This window comes from Struthio camelus, chromosome 13 (genome assembly GCF_040807025.1).
Source record: "Struthio camelus isolate bStrCam1 chromosome 13, bStrCam1.hap1, whole genome shotgun sequence".
NCBI lineage: Eukaryota > Metazoa > Chordata > Aves > Struthioniformes > Struthionidae > Struthio > Struthio camelus.
Window position 1 is genome coordinate 7,507,326 of NC_090954.1, and position 23,397 is coordinate 7,530,722.

Consider the following 23,397-nt stretch of genomic DNA (forward strand, 5'->3'; position numbering starts at 1 on the left):
CATAAGGATATTAGGCTAGACCTCAAAAAATGTTTGCATTACTATACCTAAAGAACTTCATTTGCAACTTCAATTAAAGAAGAGTAATGGTATCGATCTGGAGAAGCTTCTTTAACCACAGAAATATTTGAGTGAACGCTGCAGGTATGGATCTGCAGGTAAAGGATCTGCGGTGGTTCTTCAAAGTCAGTTGCAAAATGATTCAAATGAAACTATTTTGGCTAATAACTGTGTACTGTATGTCAAACAAGTTTGTATTCGGTAGCACTAACTTGATAATTTTGAATACTTTGAAACTTGTTGCCAAGTGTTTTATATAGACATAAAGATGTAAGACTTCTAAGGAAACCACACCCCACCCACAAAAATACCCCAAACAAATTAAAATGGCATGCAGCTTTTTTAGGGATGCTTTTTGTTCAAAAATTTAAGCTAGTCTTGTGGGATGGTTTTAAAAAAAAAAAAAAAAACCCAGCAGAACAAAACAAACAATGAGACAATCCCCTTCCCCGTCTTCCACCCTACTTAGTCAAGTCTTCCTCTCGTGACTGGACTAACTTAAAATTAATCCAAGTTTCTTGCAAATGAAATCCACTTTGGAATTCGTCATCAATCACAGAAGTCGTTTAAATATAGACAGCATTAAACTTTGTTTTACGTGACAGTTATTGTAATAACTGTCAAGTTGTGAATGATAGTGGTAATGCCTGCGTAAGCTGCTGTTAAACGAAAGTACATCTTCATAAGGCTGCTCGAAACATGAAACAAATACCTAAATGTTTGTTGATGCAGACAACTTATTTAGAAAATCCCTGTAGATATAACATTCCTATTATGAACATACATACATATATATTATACACACAGACACACATACATACACACACACACATATATATATATATACACACATTCTTTTTAAAATACGATCTTAGTAAATCACAAATTTTCTAACTGTTATGTTATTCAGGAGAGAGTTATATATTAAATAATACAGTAACAAACAGCCTTGCAAGGATAGTGCAGCTGTTGGTTGTTTCCCTTATTAACAAATTAACTGAACAAGCACGTGTTGCTTTAATGAAAAAAAAAAAAGGGGGGTTGGGTGCAGGGCTAGAACAAATCAGCCCTAACTAGTTGAATTTCACTGCAGACTACATGCTATGCTTTTGCTAATGTCTATTATGTGTATTTAACTATGGCTGCTTCTACATAAGAAATCCATTACCTTGCTTTTTAAAATTAGGTGCTAATTTCAGGAGTCTGTACTCAAAATCACTTCCAAGAATTGCAGGGGTTACTTGGAGCGTTAATTCCTGTACAAGCCTTACTTTACTTCAGCAGGATTTTTATATAAGCCTGGTGAACTTGTGAGTACCTCCTTCCCAACGCTGGCTTTTTACGTTATCCTCAAAGACTTACAGCTCTTCGGGTTAAGGAGCGTTTGCCGTTATCTTTGTGGTACCGTATTTATTCACTACAAGGATAGCTAGGGAGTAATGTGAAAAGATCAACTCAAGATCTGGAAACGTGAAGAATTTGACTGAAGTTTTGAGTCTGAAAGAAAAGTTACATCTGTGTCACATACGATCTGTTGTGAATCTACCTTCAATGATGTCTTTCTATGACACGTAATCTCCGTATGTAAAAATATTTTTGCTTACGTTACGGTTCCTGAGTTTTAACGCTGCTGCTTGGATGAACTTTAAGAGCGTTTGTACTACTGCCGTGCAACTGAATTAACATGGCTGCTTTCCTGCGTTTCCACTCCTATGTGCTTATTTTTAAATTGGTATCTTTGCAGTGTGACAGAATAACAAGCTTTAGAAAAATCAGGGGTGAAAAGAGAGCAACCTCTCAGTCAACGTCCTATTGACTCTCAGGCTTCTATCAGTGAACTCCAGTTGCCCAGCCGCTTGTTGGTGAACGTTGCGTGAACTTACCAGAAAAAAGAAGTTATGAATCTCTCTAGAAAAAATTATGGTAAGATGTTGTGCCAAATCATTTTGAGATTTTCATTTCTTTTCATCTTAGTTTTCATTATGTAATAGTAATTTTCAGCTGCTGCAGTTTTGGCAATACTACGTTGGGGGTGTGGGTGGGGAGCATAGCATGAACCTCTCTGATTGACCTGTCTAAACTGTTACCTAAACAACTGGGTAACTGATATAAGGAGTATGTGTCCATACATTTAAATTACTTCAATTGCCTCTAAAGGCAAAACAGACAAAAAGCCAAAAAATAAAAGTTTCAAGGTCTTGAGTGTCGATTACTCCATTAAGATAACCTGTAGACACCTTAGCTGTGGCAGTTGGATAATGCTGTTGAAGGACTGTTCTTACCAGGCTTCTGTTACTTCCTTTGGAAAGTAGTCATTTCCTTTAGTAAAATCTTACTGCAGAAAAAGCTAAATTTTTATATGGTCCTGAGTATTTTCTGTCTTAGATTCATTTTTCAGGGCTTGATAACATTCACAAGTGTGCTTTTCTGTTAGCAATACAGAAACAAGCTTTTGAAATAGCAATGGATTACTCCCGTCCTGCACAATGGTGCTTATACGTGAAGCATAAGGAGATGTGATCTTTTGAGGATTATTAGAAATAGTTTCTCTCCCCCAGTGACCTCCATCTCTTCACATCCCCAGGGCAAAAGCCATGGCTCTTAGCGCTTGCCGTAAAGCTTGCCTTTGATTTTTTTTTCCAGCGCGCTCTCTCCTTTGCTTGTTTGGCTAGAAAGCGTGCAGGCTGCCCTGGCTCGCTGCCCCGGGAGCACCCCGCGGTGAGCCCTTCCCTCCTCAGAGCTCCCCTGACCCCACCAAGAGCATCAGAGCAAGCTATGGGGAAACTGAGGCACAGAGCGGTGACACCTCATGCAGTGGTGGGAGGGAGTGTGACATCTCTGACCTGACCTTACACCACCTTTAGCTTCACCCCCTCATACGTGCGTGGGAACGAGGGGTCTCAGCCCCTCCTGAGTCTCTCCCCCGTGCTGTCACTGCACCTCTCGTCCCCCCGCTGTAGCCCCACGCAGGTTCCCTTGAGGTGGTAGCGTTGGTGTTACGCTCGGGCTGGTTCTCCTAAAAATTCCTGTCCACAGGGCCACAGAGCAGGCATGCGTCAAGCCGTTGGAAATTCACCCCGGCCGGCAAGGGGAGCGCAGCCTCCGGAGCGCCTCCCAGCGCTGCTTTCTGCCTCCCACCCCGGACGCAGCGTGGCTGCTGCATCGCCCAGGCTGCCGCCGTCAGCGCGGCGCTCGCTGGGGAAACAGTCCAGCTGCCCCTTTCACTGTCCTGTGCCGAAGACGCGTTCACGTGGCGGGGAGATCCTAGCACGCGCAACGAAATGGAGAACTCCCTGCCGCAGGATGGTGCGGGGACCAGAAGCATCCGTGGGTTCAGAGGGGGGTTAGGGGTTAGGGGACTTCGCAGGAGAACCGGCCAGCAGCAGCCAGAAAAGACACCAGCTCCGGGGGCCCCATCCCAGCAGGGATGGTGCAGTCCTGCCTGGCTGTCTGCTTTGCCCCGGCCACAGCTGCTCTTCTGCAATTCGGAGAGCTTTCCCAAGCCCCGAAAGCCCTGCACCAGCCCGGCTGCTGAATCACAGGCCTCTGTCACCGCTTCGGCTGTGCAACGCACTTGTGAGACCCCAGCAGGGACCTGGACTGCGCCCTGGGGCACTGCCAGCTGTGACACCTCAAGGTGTCCCCACACCGCCCTCTGGCCCTGCTAGCCAAGGATCAGCAAAACCCACTGCTGCCGGGCGTGCAGCAGTGAAAGCCCTCTGTCGTCTGCAGAGCAGGGTGGGGTGGCCCAGAAACCAGTGCCCTCAGTTCCCTGCTAACTGGGAGGAGGGTGGCCCAGCAGGCCCAGGTGCGCGGTGGAGCTCTGTCATCTCACGGCCGTGCTGCCGCTGTGCCAGGGCCATGCAGGGCTGCTGGCACAGCCCAGCAATAAATACCTCGGTGCCCTGCACCCCTGAGTCCCAATGACCCGAGTCCGGGCAAGAGAGTGGGGAGCCAAAACTCAGCAGCACTGAGCTGTCTGTGTGGGTAGAGATATATTATAACGTCAGCACGTTAGTCACATTAAATAACATCGGTCAAACATACCTGTCACGTACAGAGTGCTTCTCATCACGAGAGTGCAAAGTGCTTAACAAAGAGATCAGTAGCATTAGCCCCATGGTACGGAGGGGGAAACTGAGGCCAGGGGTGGCACATGGTCCCCAGGAGAGCCAGGAGAGGAACCCAAGCCTTGGGAATCTCAGCCCAATGCTCTGCCCACTAGGCGTCACCGATCGTTTGGGTGAATGCGGGCTGATGTTGCCATGTCCTTTTTGTGAGACGTGAAGGTTGTGCTGCCAAAGGGGCTGAAGCGGCACTTCAGGGACGGTGCCCATGCAGACGCTCTCCCTGTGAAAGGAGCAGGGAGCTGCATCTCTAGGGCTCCTCATCTCGCTGCACTCACGCCAGCATCTCCCTTTTAGATGAGAGGGATGTCTCTGGGCACTGCCCCAAAGGCATGTTTCCAGGAACCCCAGTAGCTCTGTGCCAGGCTAGAGACCCCCTTTGCAGCTTGGATCTGATCTAACTGGGGACAGATTCTGCCTTCTTTCTCCGGGGACACTTTTCTCATTGACAGGAATTTCAATAAATCCCTGCAAAACGGCAGCCCACCTGCCTTCTCCCCCTCATGAGCCTTTCTTTCCTGGTGCCTAGCAGTAAGCAAACACGTATGGGACATCACAGCCTCGCACCTTCCTGCCCTTGCATGTGTCAGCTCAAAACATGTCTCCTGACCTCCACCCCTTGCACCCACATCCTCTGGGCAATATTCTGCCAGCTTCCCACTGCTTCCCACTGCCTTCCCTGCTTAGGGCCCTCCTACGCTGCCTCCCTCTCCAGCATTTCACATGGCGAACAACTTGGGTGCCAAGCAGATGGCTCTCTTCTGAGACCAGCACAAAACCTGTGCCCTTGGGTGCTGGGTTGGCGGTGGTCACACAGGTAAGCTCCAGCCCAGGGGCTCCTGCACAGGGACTGTCATCAGGTAGCTGGAGGGCACATAGCCCTTCTGGCCGTTGACGTCCACCAGGCTCCACTCCTTGCTTCCCTTCTTGTCGTGTGGTTCCAGCACCAACACTGGCTGCCCAGCTTGGATGCTGATCTCCTGGGGACTCCTGGCGGCGAAGGAGAAACCTGCAACCACCTGGGAAAGGCAGGAGGAGGAGGAGAGGAAGCCCTTACCGGAAATAAGAGTCAAAGGGGGAAAAGACACTCACAGCAGGACAGGATCTGGAGGGGACATGTAGGGTCTCACTCCCTGAGGCCATTTCCAAGAGGGCAGCACAGTATTGCCTTCAGTGCAGGGAGATTGGTGACTGCATGTGCCACTAAGCACAATTCCCTGGACTGATTTACTGTCCCTTCTTATCACAGAGACATGGAAATGGCACAGCACACAGGCTGTGTGATGTTCCTGATGCCAGCAAATTGCTGCCCTTCACTAATTCCCCCTCTGGCCCCAGCAGGAGATGTACAGGTCCATCCCTCACTCCCTGCAGCACTCTCCAAAGTGCCCTTCTGCTTTAGGATAGTTCCTCCCACTCTGTCTGCACCAGCTCCCAGCAGGGTGAATACCAGCCTTGCAGGGCACTGAGCCAGGCTGGCGCCACACTTCCCTGCTAGACATGAATGGAACACACGGCAGCACATGTACAACCACGCGTGTGCTGGAGAAGCAGGTCCATACATCCATCCATGCTCTGCACACACAGGGACTAGCATTTCAGCTGACAGGGCAGCTAGAAATGAGCCTTGCGGTGTCTCACATTCTCACCTGGAAAGCTGGGGTGAATGTGGACACCTGAGGCTTGGGAGCTCCAGGTAACGCATATGAATGTCGCCTCCTCTCTGCCCCACGCTCCAGGGCTGGCATCTGCATCCCGGGCTGCTGGCTTTGTACTGGATGGTAGGGCTGGAGTTTTCCAGAAGGGACAAACCCTCGGGGACCTGGAGGACAGGCACACACACAGTTCATGGGGCCCCAGCTGCCTGGCACATTTAGGATTGTTTGGAGGAGAGAGAAATGCTAGCTTGGCTGCTGCCTAGCCTGGTGCAGGAGCCCTGTTCAAACCACTCCATTGCTAGGGGACACCCAGCAGCAAAACCCAGCAAAGGGGTTTCAAGATGTTTCTGTGCAGGGGGTTCGCCTTTCCCAGCCATAATACTTCACAAGCGCTCCCACAGGGAGCGAATGGGGAAACCTGAATATCTAACGGCTACAGGTGTAGTTGGCAAAGCAGAGGTGGGTTTTGGCTGAGCAAACCCTGTGGAGGGAGGACCCAGGAGGAAATGGCCTGCTGTTTCATCCAAACCCATCCATAGAGACTCCAAGATGAATAAGTGCTTTGGGTTTGGTTTTTGACCCTCATGCTGAGGCAGGTAAAGCCTCCCTGAAGCCCTCACAGTACCTCCAGCATCCACCAGCCATCTGCTCGTGTTCCCCTTAGTGTCCACACTTTGCAGCAGAGCTACAATCTGTCCCCTTTGCAAGGTCAGGTCCAAATCTTTGCTGCCGCTGATGTTGCTTGTCACTTGGTAAAGTTTGTCTGGGCCATGTTTGTTCACAAGGGAAAGGACCTTCCGCTCCTCAGCAGGGTTCAGAGGCTAATGGAGAGCAAGAGACAAAGGAGCACTTGATCGGAAATGCAGGAGACTGAGGACCTCCATGTACTCCTTTCTGAGTGATCATATCCCAGTGAGCTACTGGAATAGAAACTCCTTCCTACTAACTATCCTCATGGCTTGGAGATGAGTTTCTAGAACTAGAAGAATTAACAGTCTTTCAGCCCTGGTTTACCATTACTGCCTGCCAGCCACTGTCAAAGGTCAGAGGCAATACTATGGCTGTGGTAAACCCCTTCATGTCCCTATCTCTGAGCCGACCTCCCCTCCAAGGAAATGTTCTCCCATGCTAGGAGGCCTGAGTCCTGCCCTTTCATCTAGCTGGCCTGCAAGAAACCCCCTTCCCAGCTCCTACCTGTGACACAGGGCTTGGCATGACTGTTTCAAACTTCTGGCAGAAGGTACGGAGCTGAGCTCCAGACTGCTGCAAAGCGTCTTCCACCATCTTCCAGAAACGAGGCAGAGGCATGTGGCTATGGGGCATCTGTGAAGACAGACCCTGAGATTAGAGAGGTCCTGAGGGAAGAGCTGTGAATAGCAGGAAGAAAAGGGGTGAGGAAGCAAAAGAACAAGCCTTGCCTCTAAAGATGCACTTTGCATCTAAGATCAACAAAAGTTGCCCCTCTCTGACTTTGAACCACGTGCCCTGGAGCAGGGCAGTCAAAGGAATGGCTTTGGGGCTGGACCCAGCCCACCAGAGCAGTTACTGGGTCCTACTGTCCTATCCCTGGATCCTGCAGCCCTTCGCACACCATGAGTGGGATTATCAACCTGAGCAAGTTGTCCTGGGCTCCCTTTAGAGTTAGGGACACCTGGCTGGTTCAGTCAGTGGAACATGGGGCCAATCCATCTCCTCCTAAAGCCTGCATCTAAAACAGGGCAGAAGAATTACTCCCTCGTAGTCCAGCTGACTGTAAAGGAAGACTGGGGGATCTAGCTAAGGAGCAGACATCTGCACTATAAGCATTTCAAATGGAGCAAGAGGAATCCAGGCCTCATGACTAGATATGTACTTGTAATTTGAGAGAGGATATCTTTATGTGGTTGCATGATGTTCTCATCTGGTCACAGATCCTCATGTTTGCAAACGTCAAGCTTAGAAAGTGTCTGTGTGGTGGGGCATCCTGAGAGATGTCTCCCAAGAGATTGTGGTTTGAGTGATGTTCATTCCTCAGGCCAGGAACTGTCTTCCTCCTCCCTGCCTACCTGACACAGAGCTCACTGGAGCTCAGAGTTAACACTCATCTCTCAGGCACCACAATAAAATACATGTGGTACTCCTCAAAGAGAAAGCAGGACAATCCCTCGCAATGAAGAAATGGAAATTTGGCCTTCACTGGTCAAAGGGGGGAGAGATCACATAAAATGCTAGAACAGAGAGCCATGCATCTGCAAGGGGAGGCTCAAGATACAGGAAATCTTCCACAGTGCCCTGATGTCTGAGATGTCTCAAGCACGAAAAAGCAGGCTGCCCACTGTGGTCTGGCTCAATCTTGTGCACCGATTTGGGCACACATAGCAAGGGGTCATTCTCACCTGCTCCAGCTCCTTTTCTGCCTCTTGCAGGACCTGTGCGGCCAAGTCCCGTTGAAGGACAGTGAAGGAGCACAGTATTTGCCCCAGCAGCTGCACAGCCACCTGGTTGAACCGTGGGAGCTCAGCTACGAGCAGAGCGTTGATAGCGAGGTAGGTGTTCATGGCTGCCTCCTCGTTGTACGTCACGCTGCCCATCTCGCTTTTACGCTCTTGGATCTCCTCGTAGTCCAGCAGCTTGTCCAGGCGCTTCTTGACCAGCTGCTGTGGCCCCACCAGCATGTCTGAGAGGCTGCAGAGGGGCTGGCAGACCAGCCTATCCAGCCGTTGCCTCTGTGGGATGACAGACCCAAACCTCTGTGTGAAAGCCCCCCAGACAGGCCCAGCTGTCTGCATGGGCACTGGGTTATCATGACAGGAAGGTCAGGGACATGCTGAAGGGCATGTGTGGAGCAGAGGCTATCTGAGGTATCTTTCCCCGGAGGCATATGGGATACCAGATGCCAGCCAAAGTAAACTCTTGGTAGAGTCATGTGTGCCATGATTCAGAACTTGGGCTTCATGTGGCTGACCCAGCAAATGATCAAGCAGGTCTGCCCTCACGTGCCCTCTTCCACAGGCTTGGGGGGACTGGTGCTGCAAGTCTCCTAGCAGATCATAACACCTTAGTTTGATGGAGGTCCTCAGCTCATGTTCTGTGTTTTTAGTCCACATAGCTACCCTCTTGGTACAGCAGAGAGGAACGGGAAGGACTGGCGCTCCCTCGCTATATTGATATTCACGTCTGGTGTTCTGGCTATCCTGCACACAGTCCTCGCCACTCAGAAAACCTCCTTGACAGTGTTTACCATAACTGAGTCTGATGGCAGACACAACCTAAGAGGGAGTCTTGGAGGATCAAGCAGAGGTTGTGGCAAGAGACAGATGGAGGGCTCCTGGGCTCCAGGTTCCCAAAGAGGACCCTGGATGTCCTCGAGGCATGGGTAGTTTGGGCTCAAACATGGCTGCAAATAAATTGTGTGAGTCAAATAAGCAGTACACTTGATTTTCCCACCATCCTGTGCTCTGCCTGCATGGTGACCATCAGCATATCAGGGCCTAAGTGCACTAAGAGGCCTTAATGACCCTGACCATCCTCACCTGGGGCCTCCACCCACATGCCCCTGCCCATGGCCCAGGAGTTTCATTTAAGCTCAGCTCTGGATATTTGCTCCCTTTCTGAGCTATGTTGCAGCTGTGCCTTTCTCCAGCCCTGGCTTGGACCCTCGGATGGATGCGGTAGCTTGCCTCCGGCCCTGTCCTTGTCTCCTTTTGCCCCTGACCACGCTCCCTGGATAGACTCTGGACCTGGTTCATCATTTGCTGTGTCGAGGACTGCTGAAGGACCCTATTACCAGCACCTGACTCTGCCTGCCACGTTCAGACCCTGTGAGACTGTGCTTGCCTGTGAGGCACTGCCTGTGCTGTGGTTACCCCTGGCTTTCCTGCCCTTAGGAAGCAGCTGGTCTTTTCTGTGCCCTAACAGAAGGTGCAAGAGCAGCACTTGGCAGTGAACCTTGGGGCCACCTCAAGGAGGAGAAGGAGCACTCACAAACTCTGGGAGGACAGTGCGATGGAGGCATCCTGCAAAGCGACGGTATTGCTGGGCAGCTCCCTCATCGATCTGCAGCTCATGCTTGTGTGGGGTTGACAACAGGAATGTCTGAAGGAAACAAAAAAAGAAATTGGGCCTAAGAATTATAGAAATAGCCCTGGTGTGGTGCTGCAAGGGAGATGGGGGCTGAGGTGCCCTTTCTGTGAAGGTGCCCTGGGAAAGCTGGCACTCCAGGCTGGGGGTGCAGGGTTTTCCCAGGCTCTTACCACTGCAGACACTGGAATAGGACCTGCTCATTTCTGGCAGCCCTGTTGGGACTTACTTTGTCTTATTAGATGCCTTGACACTCAAATAATCATCACTTCTTTCTTTTTCCTGAACCCAAAAAAAACTTCAGCTGCCCAGCACACTGGCTACCTTTTAATAAGCGATCCCTGTGTTCCCCAAAGACAAACCAATGTGCCAAGCCTAGTAGCTCTGTACTAGCAGCCCTGTGGAACCAATGCTCCTAGCTACTTGTTAGCAAGGTGGGGAGCTCATTCAGGCCTCTCCCCTCAAGCAGGGTCATGCTCTGGCGTGCTAAAGTAATTCTCCCCTGGCAAAGTGGCCAAGGCTGTCCTGTGGCCACAAGGAGCCTGCCCTAGCTTGGCACAGACTGACCTCCAGCTGTGGCCAGGTTTCCCAGGCCAGCACAGGCTCCCAGCAGCAGAAGGCACAGACAGGTTTGACATTCCCTCGTGCTTTGACATTTTGGGCTTGGTGCTCCAGTAGCTCTGAGAAGTATTTATTTGCTGTACAAAAGCTTTCCTGTTGCTGTCTGCATGGAGAATGAGGCTGGTGGGAAAGAAAAGCACCTTGGAAAAAAGACTGGTAGAGACCTTCCTCTGCTCTAAGAGGCTTTGCTGTAATGTTAAACCCTGGGGCAACAGCTTTCTCTCACCTCCTGATGAGCATACAACCTCTAGACCCAGAGAAGAGCGCACAGAGCTCCAAGACCCCTGCCTGCTGCTAGTGCCAGAGGAAGCCCACCTCCTGCTCTTCCCTGGGCTCAGCTTTACTCTCCCTTGTTGCAGCACTCCTGAAGTCAGGCATGGAACAGCAGGAGCAGTTTCTGTGCTTGATTACTACTAACCACAGCTGCCAAGGGTCTTTTCCAAGAGGTGCCCTATCTGTATCCTTAATCCTGTCTTCTCTCCACCTGTGGTCATCTTTAGGCCAGAAATATAAAAGGGGGAAAGGGATTGACCCTTTGACCAAAGGCAGCAGCTCTGAGCGCACTAGTGTGCCGTTCCCTAGCCCTACAGAAGCTGCTGCACAAGCAGAGGTGGCCACGTCAATGTTGCATGAACCTGGATTTGCGTCTGCCTGCAGTGGAGGCACCAGATGAGTGACAGCGAGGGTGGAGCTCCCAGCCAGTGCACTGAGAGGTCAGGCCTTCTCTCTCCTATGGGAACACATCTTTATAGGCTTCCTAGGACAGCTACAAGAGGATTTCAAAGGGAAAGAAGGCATGAACATTGCAGGAGTCTTTCCCTGCAAGCAGTTCCTCCAAAGCTTCATCCAAGCCCCAGCGTGACTCCTAACCATAGCTTATTATCTAGGCTGCTGTGTCTAATTATTGATGTTTAATGGCTTGGCTGAAAACAAGGAGCTGGCTTACAGAGATGCAGTTTCCCAAGGGGGTAGTGGCAGACAGGTCTCCAGGAGTACCCAATGACCCAAGTTAGAGACATCCCCCATTCCCCTAGACGATGCCACATCTCACTGGCAAACAAGTACATTCAGGTTGCCATTATCTCTTTTTTTTCTCCTCGTTCTCATCCTATTTCACCTCTTCTTTGGGCTACAGGAAGTCTTTCTGCCACCTCTTGCTCCTTCCAACCTAACACAGGGACCTCTTCTCAGTGCTTTTCATGACTCAGTTTTTCTAGCCATTGAATTGCTGCTCTCTGAACCCTCTGCAATTTGGTGAGGCTTTCCTGATAATATGGTGTCCAGGGATTGCAAGTTTTGCCATCACTTATGGTTCAATTCCCCCAGATGCCTTGTGGGATTTCCATGAGGACATTATAGCAGTTACTGGCTCAGATCATCCCAGGAGGGAAGCTCATTGGATCAGGCCTGATCTGGGGACATCTCTGCCTTATAATACCTGTGAACATAAGAATTTCCCAGGCTGAACAGCAGTTAGCCTTTTCAGCTGTCTGACTATTTAGTACCTTAATATAATGATGTGGATGTGTGGATGAAGTCCAGGCTTTGTTTTAATCTTCCCTGGACTTGAGTGACCCTCGGATGGTGTGCAAGTCCTGGGCACAAGGATACATTTTAGCAGTGAGGAGCAAGCCCCTGAACATTGCCAACTGCTATTGATCTCATGGGGGCTTGAAAGTATTCTGCAACCCCATGAAATGGGTCCTGAGACCTAGACGAGGCCACTGCCCACAAGTGGTCAGGTTTTTACCTCTAAATGTTTCAGGTAGGACACCACGTTCTCCTTCAGTGCAGTCACGCTGGATGCCACGTGCTGGAACTTCTCTTCCAGGTCATCATATTCCTTGTCCTCTGTCTGCAAGGCAAGGGGCGGGTTATCCCACCGACTCAGGGAGCCACAGGCATGCCAGGGAACAGTTTGGGTGTGGGCAATGCCCCTCACTGGATCATAATGTAAAATGAAGCCAGATGCCTGCCTGAGACTCAGTGCTGGGGGACAGGGAGGGGGAGAACCTGAGAGGCTTCAGGACTCTGACTTCAAAAAGCCCAAGACTTAGGGTATTTGGGATGCATGCAGAAATAGGGCATTACAAGGGGATGTGGAGCTGGGGAAAACACCCCAGGCATAGACTCAAGAAATGATCCACTTCATCAGGTTTGCAGGTTTGTCTGCTTTCACTGGGCTGCCCAAGGATCCTGCAGGGCCTTTGGGGGCCGACACGTTCCCCCATAATGCTCCCAGCGCTCACCAAGGCAGGAAGAAAGGGAGCAAGGTCCACACCTAAGCCCCCGCAACTGTGCTGGTCCTTGAAATCAGGGACCAGGAGCCACTGCTAGATTGCTTGAAAATGGGAATGTGCTGCCATATGACCGTACGGACCACTGGGTGTCAGCACTGGCCGCGTGGCCTCTGTTCAGCTCACCTCCGTTTCCCTTGCAAGGTATGTCCAGGGCATGGGAGGCAGCAGTAAGCCCCAGAAACGTGCCAGAGGAAAGACAGCAGGGGTATGTGAGGGGAGCAGGAGTGGTTCACGGGTACTGACTGTGGGGTGGCCAAATGAGAACAAGCTCCCTACCTTGGACACGATGCCAGCCTCGTGCATGAGGAGCCGACTCAGCCGCGTGGTCTTCTTGGCGATGGAGTGCGTGTTGAGGCGAGCGAAGCGGTCCCGCAGCGTCAGATGCTCGGCTTTGTTGTATTTGGTTGCTGCCTCAGGTGCAGGGCACACAAAGGTGGGGAGGAAAAGAATCCAGTGAGGGGAGAGGAACTCCTCTCTGGGCCATGGGAATCCATGAGATACCCACATGCACAGCACTGTCTCAGTAGGAGAAAGGCAAAGAGTCTGCTCATGCTACCTCTTTCCCCATTAAGCATCTTCCTAACCCTAAGGATTTTTTGCCCATCATTTACATGACAGCAGGGATCTTGGATTCTGCTCCTGGTGGCCAGAAATCCTGGCCACATACCCTTACAAATACAGATCAAACAGTGCAGCAAATGTGGCTCACTCGTGACTCCTGCTGTGAGTGTGCTGCAGCATGCATGCGTGGGGCATGCCGATTTCGACGTGCATGTGTGCAGGCAGCACATTTCCTGGCTGTCTGCCAGGTTTTGCGAATTTTTCTCTGCCAGGCAGATATATAACTCTTATCTAGCCCCTGCCTCGCAGCGTGAAAGACCTCAGTGCCTAAGTGCTGTGAAGGACAGTAAGGAAGCTGGCATGGCAAAACAAGAGAAGCAGCTGAATAAGCTTAAACGCAGAATCCTCAGCAGCCTGAACAGCCAAAACAGAGAAACAGCGAGGCTGTGAACAGCACTGAGGCCAAGAGTTTAGAAATCACGATCAACAGAGTAAGTGTAGCCCACATCAAAGAAGGATCAATTAGCCACAGGAAAAGTATTAAAACCAAAAAGAAGAGCAAACTCCTGTTTGTGGAGAGCCTGATTTCTCCTGTCCCAAGGGCAGGACTATTCCTCCTGACTCCTCAGCTCTGGGAATGCAGACAGACTAGTTTTATTTTCAGCCCCTCCATGCCACCCAGCTCCTGCAGCATTTGCTTCTTGCCCAGAGTAGGAGAGCTGTGCCCTGCAGCCCTGTCCAAGGTCAGCGGCAGCGCCAGGAATTGCTCAGAGGCAGTCCCTGTCTGGAGGGTTTGCAGTTCCACTGGATATAGCCTGTAGGCGAAGGGAGGAAGGGAGCTCTTTAAACTGACTTAAACAGGAATTAGTGCAACGCTGAAGGGAGACAACTGGAGTTGATCTGGGGCTTCCTAGATTCTGGATCCTCCTGCCTGCACCCTGCCCGCCTGCCCGCTCACCTACTTCTTTGCGCCGTTTGTACTCATTGATGTTGGTGTTGACCTCAGCCATGGCGCTGAACGCACTCTGCAGGGCTGGGTAGGCGCTGGCACTGGCAGGGGTGTTCTCCAAGATCTTCTGCAGCAGCAGCGGGTACTTGGTGATCCGCTGGACCGGCATCACCAGAAAGAAGCTGAGGTCTGATGCCCCTGTGTGAGGCCTGACAGAGAGAGGAATAGCATGGGGGTGGTGTGGAGGATGCTTCTCCTGCCCTGGCATTTCTCTGCTTCTCCCAGTTTCTCTGCAAGCTTCTGGGCAAGGTACCAGCCTCTCTCCAGCTATGACACAGTGTCCAGCAGCTCCCTGGGCTGCGATGGGGGGTTCTGGCTATGAATCCCTGCTTTCGACCATCTGCAGGGCCATGGTGTCAGCGCCTCTGGGACAGTGCTGGCAGGGAGGCACTGTCCCTGCCAGCCAACGAAAGGCAGTGCCAGCCCTGGCGTGGGTGCCTGCCTCACCGAACAGTGCTGTGTTTGTTCAGCTGACAGCCTTGGGATCAGCACTTGCCCAGGAGGCGGCAGGGAGGGGGGCTGTGAGCAGGGTGCAAGCACCCCACGTCCTCTCCTTCCCATGCCGTCTGGGAGTTGCATTTGCTGTGCCCAGAAACAGAGAGCAGGGAATCCCAGAGGCTCCCCCACTGCCACTCCTGCTTCTCCTGGCTCAAATCACCTGTTTGTGACCCAGCTAATAGGACAGCAGGGGTCTGACGGGTCCTCAGGAGCCAGCCCTTTGCTCTCATCAAGCTGGGAAACACTTCCCACGCTGGGCACAACCTTTGTAGCTTGTGAGTGATGCTTTCCCCCCTGCCTGTTGGGGGTGAGGAGCAGGCAGGGGCTGTGGTTACCAACCCATTCCTTGCTTTGGGGTCCACCACAAAAGACTGCCAGTCTGTTGTGCCCCTTTGGCAGATGGCCCTGAGGACGGATATGGAGCAGGACAGGCTGCCAGGAGCTACACCACCATCACTGTGAAGGTGACAGCCACGATATTTGATTCAGCCAGGTGCCTGGGGACACGTATCCACGCAGGCAGCTTGTCTAGAGAAGAGCAAGCCCAGTATGTAGAATAGAGAGGAGACGGGTGTCCTCAGCATTAGGTACCTACACTGTTGTTTTTAGGGTCTCCAGAATCTCTTCCTGCAGCCTCGGGTCCTTCCGGTAGCTTTCCACCAGCAGGAGGGCATGTTCATAGCTAGCGCAGTAGATCTTATAGACTGTTTCCATTTCCTCCTTAAACTCCTGGAATAGGGCACCTGGGAAAGGAGGGTGAGGCTGGAAAGCCCAGTCCATTCATATGGGATGGAGCTTCCCCACAGCACATGGCACCAGTGTGGTCCTGGACTGAGGGAGAACGCAGGGCAGGATGGGCCTAGCGAGTGATGGAACAGCTTCTCGTCCCTCCCTTGCCATGTCTGGCTACCCAGCTGAGAGGGGCCCTGCTGTCTCTGAAGGACAGAGCAGAAACAGAGGGTCCCGCTCTCCCCAGCAGGCAAGTATGGGCTATTTGGAGGTTTCTCCTCACCCTGCTGGAAATGGGGGAATAAAGCAGAGAGAAAATGAAGCGGGCAGCACAATGACAGCCAAACGCGCGAGGGCAGCAAGCTCTGTAGCCCCTCGGGCACCTCCAGCTAAGCTGGGCCTGATGCTATCCCCACTATACCTTACTTTCCACAGGCTGGGCAGGTCTGTCTCGTGCCTCACTCTGTGGGAGTACCACAGGGCTAGTGTCTGTGTGGTTTCCTGGAGGCAGTGGTGCACACAAGGCCAGCCGCGCTTTCCCTCCAGCCTGGGTGCCAGGGAGATGTGGGAGGATGCACAGTAGGTGGGCTGAAGACTGCTACCTTGGGCATGGTGCTGGAGCTACAGCAGGAGTCCTACTGTGTGCAGTGCTGGGGCAGCAGGGGTGCCAAGCGAAGGGACGCCTCTGCTAAGAAGCCACTGGTGTCGGTCTGTTCTTGGCACTGCCCCACTTACTGATGCAGAGCAGCTGCTCATAATCCTGGTTAGCTGTGGCCTCAAGGCCTTCCAGGAACCGTCTGGCGACATGGAGGATGTCATCAATGTTGGAGAAGAGTCCTTCCAGGTCAAGATCAGGCAGCTGAAAGGAATAAAGATGCCCCAGGACAAGCCTCATAAATTAGACAGAGGTGGAACGTGCATCCTGGAGTCCCTCACATCCTCATGTCCTAGCATTCTTCCACCTGCCTCCCATGTTACTGGAGGAGCTGGATGGGAGCAAGACTCCATTTCAGGAGGCATTTGGAGATACTGAGACCTGGCTCTGCTGCTGTGCAGGATAATGAGGCCTTTCTAATGCTCCAGAAGTAGAGTTAAAAGTATTAGGACAGCAGCAGTGGGTCAGACCAAGTGTCTGTACAACCCAGGACTGTGGCTGGTCGTGGGAGCTGGGGTGAATGGAAGAACAGAGTGAGCACATACTGTTTTCCCAGCCATCCTCAGCCTGGGCACTGCTAAGGATTTGAGAGTTTCACAGCTCTAGAGAGATTCACCTAACCCTACAGACTCACCTAACTGTTGCCGAACGGTTCTCGGCAGCTCAGCCCAATTTGGAAAGGGGACTTGGTCCCTCTCGTGTCTTAGTCCAGCATCATAGTTACCAGCAAAGAAACAGTGTATGGTGGAAATCGATAGGTTTCCCCAAAGCATCTGGGTTTTGCCAAATCAGCAGGGAAAGGTTCTGAGACACGATACAGGCACTGTTGCCCAGACCTGCAGGCTCAGATGCTCTACCCCTTCCAGCCCTCTCTCAGCCCACCCAGGAGCACAGCTGTGAACATCTGGGCGCTATAAAGTTCAAAAACCCAATGGTTTAAAAAATACCACCCAAGTGCAGCTGTACTGGATGCCTTTCGAGATCAGACGCTCATGCCATAGGAGGGTGGATGTCCCTAGAGGTAACCATCCCCACCGAGGTGAATTTTAGGGGGCTGGAGCTAAGATGTCAGTCTCCTGGAAAGGGTGCACTGTTGTAAAGGATAACCAGGCTGCCTGGCAAAGGAGGGAGAAGATGACAGTCCGCCTCTCTGCCAACCCAGGCAGCAGGGCCCCCCCACGGTCTCTGCATTGGCAGACGAGAGTGTCTCTCTACCTGCTTCTCCTGGAGGTGCGCCCGAATGTCTGACACGCACAGCTGGAGGTTGTGAACGTAGCTGGCCTCCGTGGTGATGAGCTCCTCCACGGCCAGCCTCTGGCTGTGCTCCGTTTTCTCGTTGGGGAGCACCTCTTCATAGATGGAGCATTCGGGCTCCTCTGCTGCCGTCGTGTGCGACTCACCCACGCGGTAACTTGCCATGCCGGCAGGCAGCCCTGAAAGGGCAGAGTTAGCGTGAGTCTGCGACTGAATCACTTCCGCAGCTTTGGGCAAGACTTAATAAGGGCAGCCTTTGGGACCTGCGCTCTGGGATTGCCTTCTCCCGCCCCATGCCCGCTCGGCAGCCTCCCCGAAGGAGGGAACGCCATGTGTTGTGTCACCGTTGTGTGTGATATGCGTGGGGCAGAGGGCTGGGAGCCTGGGTCCAGCAGGGACATCCACACGTGCACGGTCTTCACGACGCCTGCTTGCTCTGGGAGACACACAGGTCATCCGGCACTGGTGATTTACAAGCATGGCTTAGCAGTTACCGCTACAGTATGGACATGGTCACAAAATGCTGATTGCTCCAAGTCCTTTATTGCCAGCTTGTTAGAGAGGGCGGTCGCATGCCTATGGCAGGCAGGCAGGGACTCGCTGAGCTACACAAATTCCACCAACTGCAGGACGTGCGCAAGGGGAGCCTCAGCCACGTGCATGAGCACCGGGCCCTGACGGCGCACGGGAAAAGGGCCCTGGCATCTGCACCAGGGCCGCTTCCACTGCACGGCAGCGGAGGAGGAGAGGCGTTGCCTCCCACGGCTCCCCGCTCCTTCTCTGCTTTGCTTAGGTTGGTTGCTATTGCTCTGTCTAACTTGGCTTTCAGCGCCTGGATTGTTGCCTGGTGTTTAAGAGTCCTATGCAAAGTACAAAGAGTATCTTTCCAGTGCTTGAACAACAGGCGTTTCTGTGGTAGAGGGAGTTGATTAAAAAAAGATAAGGTGGGGGGAGAAAAAAAGAAACGTGAGAAGCTGCGGGAGCCTTTATCAGACGTGCTGGCAGCCACCAATCCACAACGCACTCGCTTTTCATGACAGAGCCTGTTCTGATTTCCTCTTCGCTTGAGGAGAACATGAAAAATCTAAGCTAATTCCTGTCATTTCCTTCCTGGGGAATATCCTTTGTTCATTTTGGTGCTGAAGAGGAAGGAGCAGCACTCAAAGCAGCAAGGACAGCACTCTGCTCTAGCAGTCCGAGGCAGGAGGCCTTGAGAGGGAGAAATAGAGCACAGCCCACGCCAGCCCCAGCTTTCTGCGCGCAGCTCTGCTGGACCCAAATCCCGCAGACTTGGAGAGGAGGATGAAAGCCCTGGACCCGAGCGGGAAGGATGCCCGCAGGGTGTCCTCTGCAGGAGAGAGGGATGCGGAGGACGTAGAGAAGGAAGGCTGGACGAGGAGGTCTGGGAAAGGTGAAAGAGAGGGAGCACAACCAGCTGCAAGGAGAAGCTAGCTTTGCACGCGCCCTCAGCCGCCTGCCTGGCCAAAGCTCACCGACGCGAAGTCGAACCACTCAAAGCGAGTCTGCAGCCCTGGGCTCCGGTGGTGGGCAGCAGGGAGGGAGGTCCGGCGGGATGAGCCAGAGCCTCTGCTTTAGGAGTCGGTCTAACAACTGGAGGGTGCAAGGCGAGCAGCGGGCAGCGTGGATGACCCCTCCCAGCAAATCCCTACCCAGCTGCTTTAAAAGAAATCTCAGCTTTGGACAGAAAGCGAAAAGGCACTAAATGAAAAGGAATGGGAATGGGACCTCCGCAGCCTCTGCCTGCTCTAAAGGGGTATTTTAACCTGCGAGTGGAGCCCTGGAGAGGTTTAGCGCTGCCAGGCAATGACTCTCGGCCCCCTCCCTGGTGAAGCAGCTGCTAAATCCAACTCAGCTGCCTTGTAAACCCAGAGCTGCCTCCCTCAGCGCCGGGACGGTGAAGGGGTTTGGCGCCTCTCTACCCGCATCTCTCCCGCCCAGCCTCCCCACGAGTTTCCAGCATCGTCAGCCAACGCCGCATCGGAAAAGCCTGAACGGTTCGGCCCGGGAGGCCTGACATCGTCACCCCCACCCCCGGCCTGAAATGTCGCAGAAACAAGGGAACCGAGCAAAACTGTAAATAAAGAGCAGTTCGGGGCAGGCTGGGACCGGGCAGAGCGAGCGAGACGAGCAGCACCGCAGCCCGCGCGGCCGCGACGGGGCCGACACTCGCCGGCCGACCGGCCACGCCGCCCCGAGCGGTGGCTCGCCGAGCGGAGCAGAGCGCGCGGCTCTGCCCCGCTGCCCCTCGCCGGGGCCCGTCGCGGGCAGCAGCGCCGGCCGGGGCGGCCGCGGCCGCAGCCACCAGCGTTATTCCCCGCTCTCTTCCCCGCCCGCGGTCCGCAGCATCCCTGCCCGCAAAGCCAGGCCCGGCCGGCCGCCCCACGCTGGGCGACGTCCCGCCGACAACGGGGGCCCCTCGGCAGCCCCCGCCTGCCTCCTTGGGGCACGCCGGGCTGGTGCCACCCCGCTGCCCGGCCCTGCAGGGGTCTCAGCGCCCCCGAACCAGCCGCCCGGTGGCTCTTACCTGCCAGGGAGGCCGGAGCCGGCGCGGGGGAAGTTAATGATCAACCTGCTGCGTGGCGGCGGCGTGGGCAGGCCGGGCCGGTGCGGGGCGCGGGGTGGCGGCGGCCTCGGCTCCGGCCATCCTGCCGGACGCGGGGGGCCGAGCCGCCACCGCCGCCGCCGCGCTCCCTGCGCAAGCACGGCGCAGGCGGCCGGCGCGCTGCTCTGGCGGCAGGCCAGCCGCCGAGCCGGGCTGGAAGCAGGTTTCTCACCGCCTCCGAAGGCAACCAAACCTGATAGGGAGATGGGGCTGGGGAAAAGCAGCCGCGGTCAGCCGGCTGCAAAACCAGCCGGGCCCCCCCCCCCCCCACCGGCGCTGCGGCTGCCGTCAGCCCCTCCTTCCCCCTCGGACTCCCCCCGGCAGGCACCGTCGGGTGATGCGGTGGCTGCAGCTGGCGGGTCCGGCACGTCCTCGCGGCCCCCCGCCGCGTGCCGGGCCGGCGAGCAGAGGAAGCACGGCCGCTCTCCCACCATAAAGAAATGCTGAGGGCCAGCCTGGTCCGCTATGTCTTTTTATGGCCTTCTGCACCTCCGGCGTGCTCCCATCCCAGCACGAGCTCCCCGGCTCGCTCCCCGGCCCCCGCGCGCAGCCCGAGCGGGGCTCCCCGACGCCGGGGCCGGCCTCTCGTGCCCCCGACACCCGGTTGTCTCCCCCCGTAGCCCCGCGGGCAGACGTGCCCGGGCCGGCTGCTCTCCTCTGCCATTGCTTCCTACGTGCTCAGGCACAAGCAAGGGTCCAGAGCAAAGGGCAACAAAAAAGCAAATTTACGCAAGGAAGTGGTTTATATAGGTTACTCCACTGGCAGTCAGTGGCTTTTTGGGGTGAATTTTTTTTGCTTGTGAAGTGTTTGCATCGTTATAAACAAGCTGTGGAGAATAGAGAGCCTGATGTACAACCAGCTCTCGCAGCTGCTCCGGGGACTCGGCCCCGCTCCGGCCGCAGGCAGGTGACAGCGCTGTCCTGGATTTTTCCAGGCTGACCCATAGTGCCCAGAGAGTGACACAGTGAAAAGGGCGCGGAGCATTTTAGTGACTCATGCAGGTCACAAACAGTATCTATACCTAGACCTAAACCTCTCCAAACATCAGGAAGAGCTTTCAAGCGCGGCGTTTTCCTCTGGGTCTGCCTCCGGCATGGCCGCCTTGTGTCAGCCCGGCCTCCAGGCAGAGGTGGGGAGTCTGGCCCCGGGTGGCAGGAGAGCTTGGGAGCGGGACGCACATGCGTCCCTTGCGGGCTCGCACCCCGGTGCCAGGACTTCCCAGGGACATGCCCACTGCCTTCCCTGCCAGCTTCTCCATGACATCTCCAGAGAGGCTGCGTGCAGCTCACGGGGATGTGCCGGAGCCCCCAGACTCAGCCAAAAGCACGTCACCCTCACACATACCTGTGATAAGGGAGATGCTTCAGGAAGCAGACACTTCTGAGGATGACTAAGCAGGGCAGAAATGTAGAAATAGGAGTAGAGCAGCCTCCTGCAAGGGGTGCGAAGAGACAGGACACACGGAAAGCCAGGCAGGTGTGTGGGGAAGCAGCTAAGCGGCAGCGAGGTCCCCGGACAGGGCTGGTGGCCGGGCATGAAGCTGCCCTAGGAAAATGGTGGGGAACACTTTCCCAGGCTGGCCTGTGCCATAAGGACTTAAGGAGGGATATGCTGGAAAGACTGAGAATTGTTTTACTGCTTGGTATGCGCTTGACTGCAATGTCGTGTGACCTTTGAGCCTGCTCCGTACCGATCGCGGAGAGCTCCCGCCTTAGGGACGAGCAGAGCCGCGCTGACGGGCCACGCTGGCGTGGGCGGGAGGAGCGTGAGAGCAAACCGGCACCTATCCCACGAGCAGCGTGTGCTGGCGCCCTGCACCCAGCGAGCCCCCGGGAGCCCAGGCCAGGGGCTGCAAGCAATCCGCACGCAGCCAGCAGTGAGGGCTTTACCTGGCTGTGGCCTTTGGGGACACCGATATTGTCCTTTCTGGCAGCAGTGAGTCAAGCCTTGCTCAGATACTCTCCCAAGCAGCAAAAAGCCCAAGCGCGCTGCCTCTGGCACTGCAGAGGTGTCAGAAGAGTCCCAGCTCCATCCTCGGGCAGATGCTCTCTCTGCTCCCCGGCCTCGGCATCCCCGGAGTGCCAGCGCAGCCGTCTCCCCTCGGAGCGCGCTGCCTGCATCACCGCTTCTTCGCTCCCATCACCGCCCCGTCAGGCCTCACGTCGGGGGCAAGAGCCATTCTGCTGCGGCTGCTGAAGGGAGTCCTGGCCGGGCTGGGCTCCTTCTCCGAGCGCTTCCCTGGCCCTGCCGGGGCTAGTGAAGCCCGCAGCGCCGGGCGGGAAGGAACTCCAGGTCGCCCGCTCCGCCCCAGCAGGGGCGTTGCCTTGGGCACGTTTTCAATTCCAGTCCAGTTTTTAAAACGCTTTGGTGATTTTCTTGCAAGAGAACCTTGCTGTCGAGTCCTCCGGAGGAACAGATGAAGCCTCCTTTCGCCCTGGTCGGAGCAGTTTCCTTCCTGCCGCGCTGCTCGCCTCCCTCCCGCTTGCTGGCCCTGCGCTCCTCCTGCCCGGCTCCGACCACCGGCCCCCGGGGCTGGGGCTGCTGCAGCTCCGTTCAGCTCTCTCGGGGCAGTTTGGGAGACCGGATGTTGGCAGTGCCACAGCACTGTCACTACCCCAGGGCTCTCTCCGGGGACACCAAAGTCAGCAGAGCATGAGAACAGGCTGGCTGCCACTGTTGGGCTCAAGTTACAAGAGAAAAGCAAACAGGTGTGGGCTGGTCAAGCACAGCTCTTTGCATTGCAGGCTGAGATTTTATACTCAGGTTGAGCCAACCTAAAGTGACCACATGCAGTGGTCCTGTCTGCTGTTACCCTGGCTGTTGGCAATAGTGCAAATCTGTGGTCAGCCAGACCTCGGATCCTGCAAAAACGAAAACCGGCAAGTAATAGCACAGCAAGGGAGGTACATGGGGAACATGAGGCTGTTGAGGAGGGCGAGAGGAAGATGGGACTGCTTTTTTCACAACAGACCTAGATTTGTGTAACTTCATTGCAAAACTGTTCTCACAAGAAGCTTCTCCTAGACTTAGGTGAGTTGCCTTTATGTGATGGTCCAGCCTTGTTAAGAGCCACTGCCGCTTAGCTTGTAGCAAGCTCCGTGAGCTGTCTTCTGGCAGTTTTTCAGAGAAAACCCAAGCCACTGGCAAGACAAGGTCCCCCCATGATGCTTCTTGTGTGATGGTTTTGCCACAGGCCCAGTCCAAAGGCTGGAGAAACTTCTCATGGGTGGCCCTGGGCTCAG

General features: G+C 54.3%; 2 protein-coding genes across 8 annotated transcripts in view; both read right to left on the reverse strand.

Annotated features, from left to right (window-relative positions):
* CD74 (CD74 molecule) overlaps positions 1–23,397 on the reverse strand; it is a 133,011-nt gene that overhangs the window by 16,495 nt on the left and 93,119 nt on the right. The gene's annotated exons all lie outside the window — the stretch shown is intronic.
* On the reverse strand, positions 4,037–22,423 carry ARHGEF37 (Rho guanine nucleotide exchange factor 37). 6 transcript variants are annotated; one of them, XM_068959689.1, is made up of 13 exons: positions 22,045–22,423; positions 17,493–17,710; positions 16,358–16,481; positions 15,489–15,636; positions 14,345–14,544; positions 13,102–13,232; positions 12,276–12,380; positions 9,809–9,919; positions 8,221–8,550; positions 7,040–7,168; positions 6,471–6,666; positions 5,837–6,009; positions 4,037–5,206 (listed from the first exon to the last, which is right to left on the reverse strand). In XM_068959689.1, the coding sequence occupies exons 2-13, from the start codon at positions 17,694–17,696 to the stop codon at positions 4,997–4,999; spliced, it is 2,061 nt and encodes a 686-aa protein (XP_068815790.1). In that variant the 5' UTR covers positions 17,697–17,710; positions 22,045–22,423; the 3' UTR covers positions 4,037–4,996. The 6 variants fall into 6 exon arrangements, with proteins under 6 accessions (XP_068815790.1, XP_068815789.1, XP_068815788.1 ...); XM_068959688.1 differs by lacking the exon at positions 22,045–22,423 and adding an exon at positions 21,500–21,811; XM_068959687.1 differs by lacking the exon at positions 22,045–22,423 and adding an exon at positions 20,077–20,240.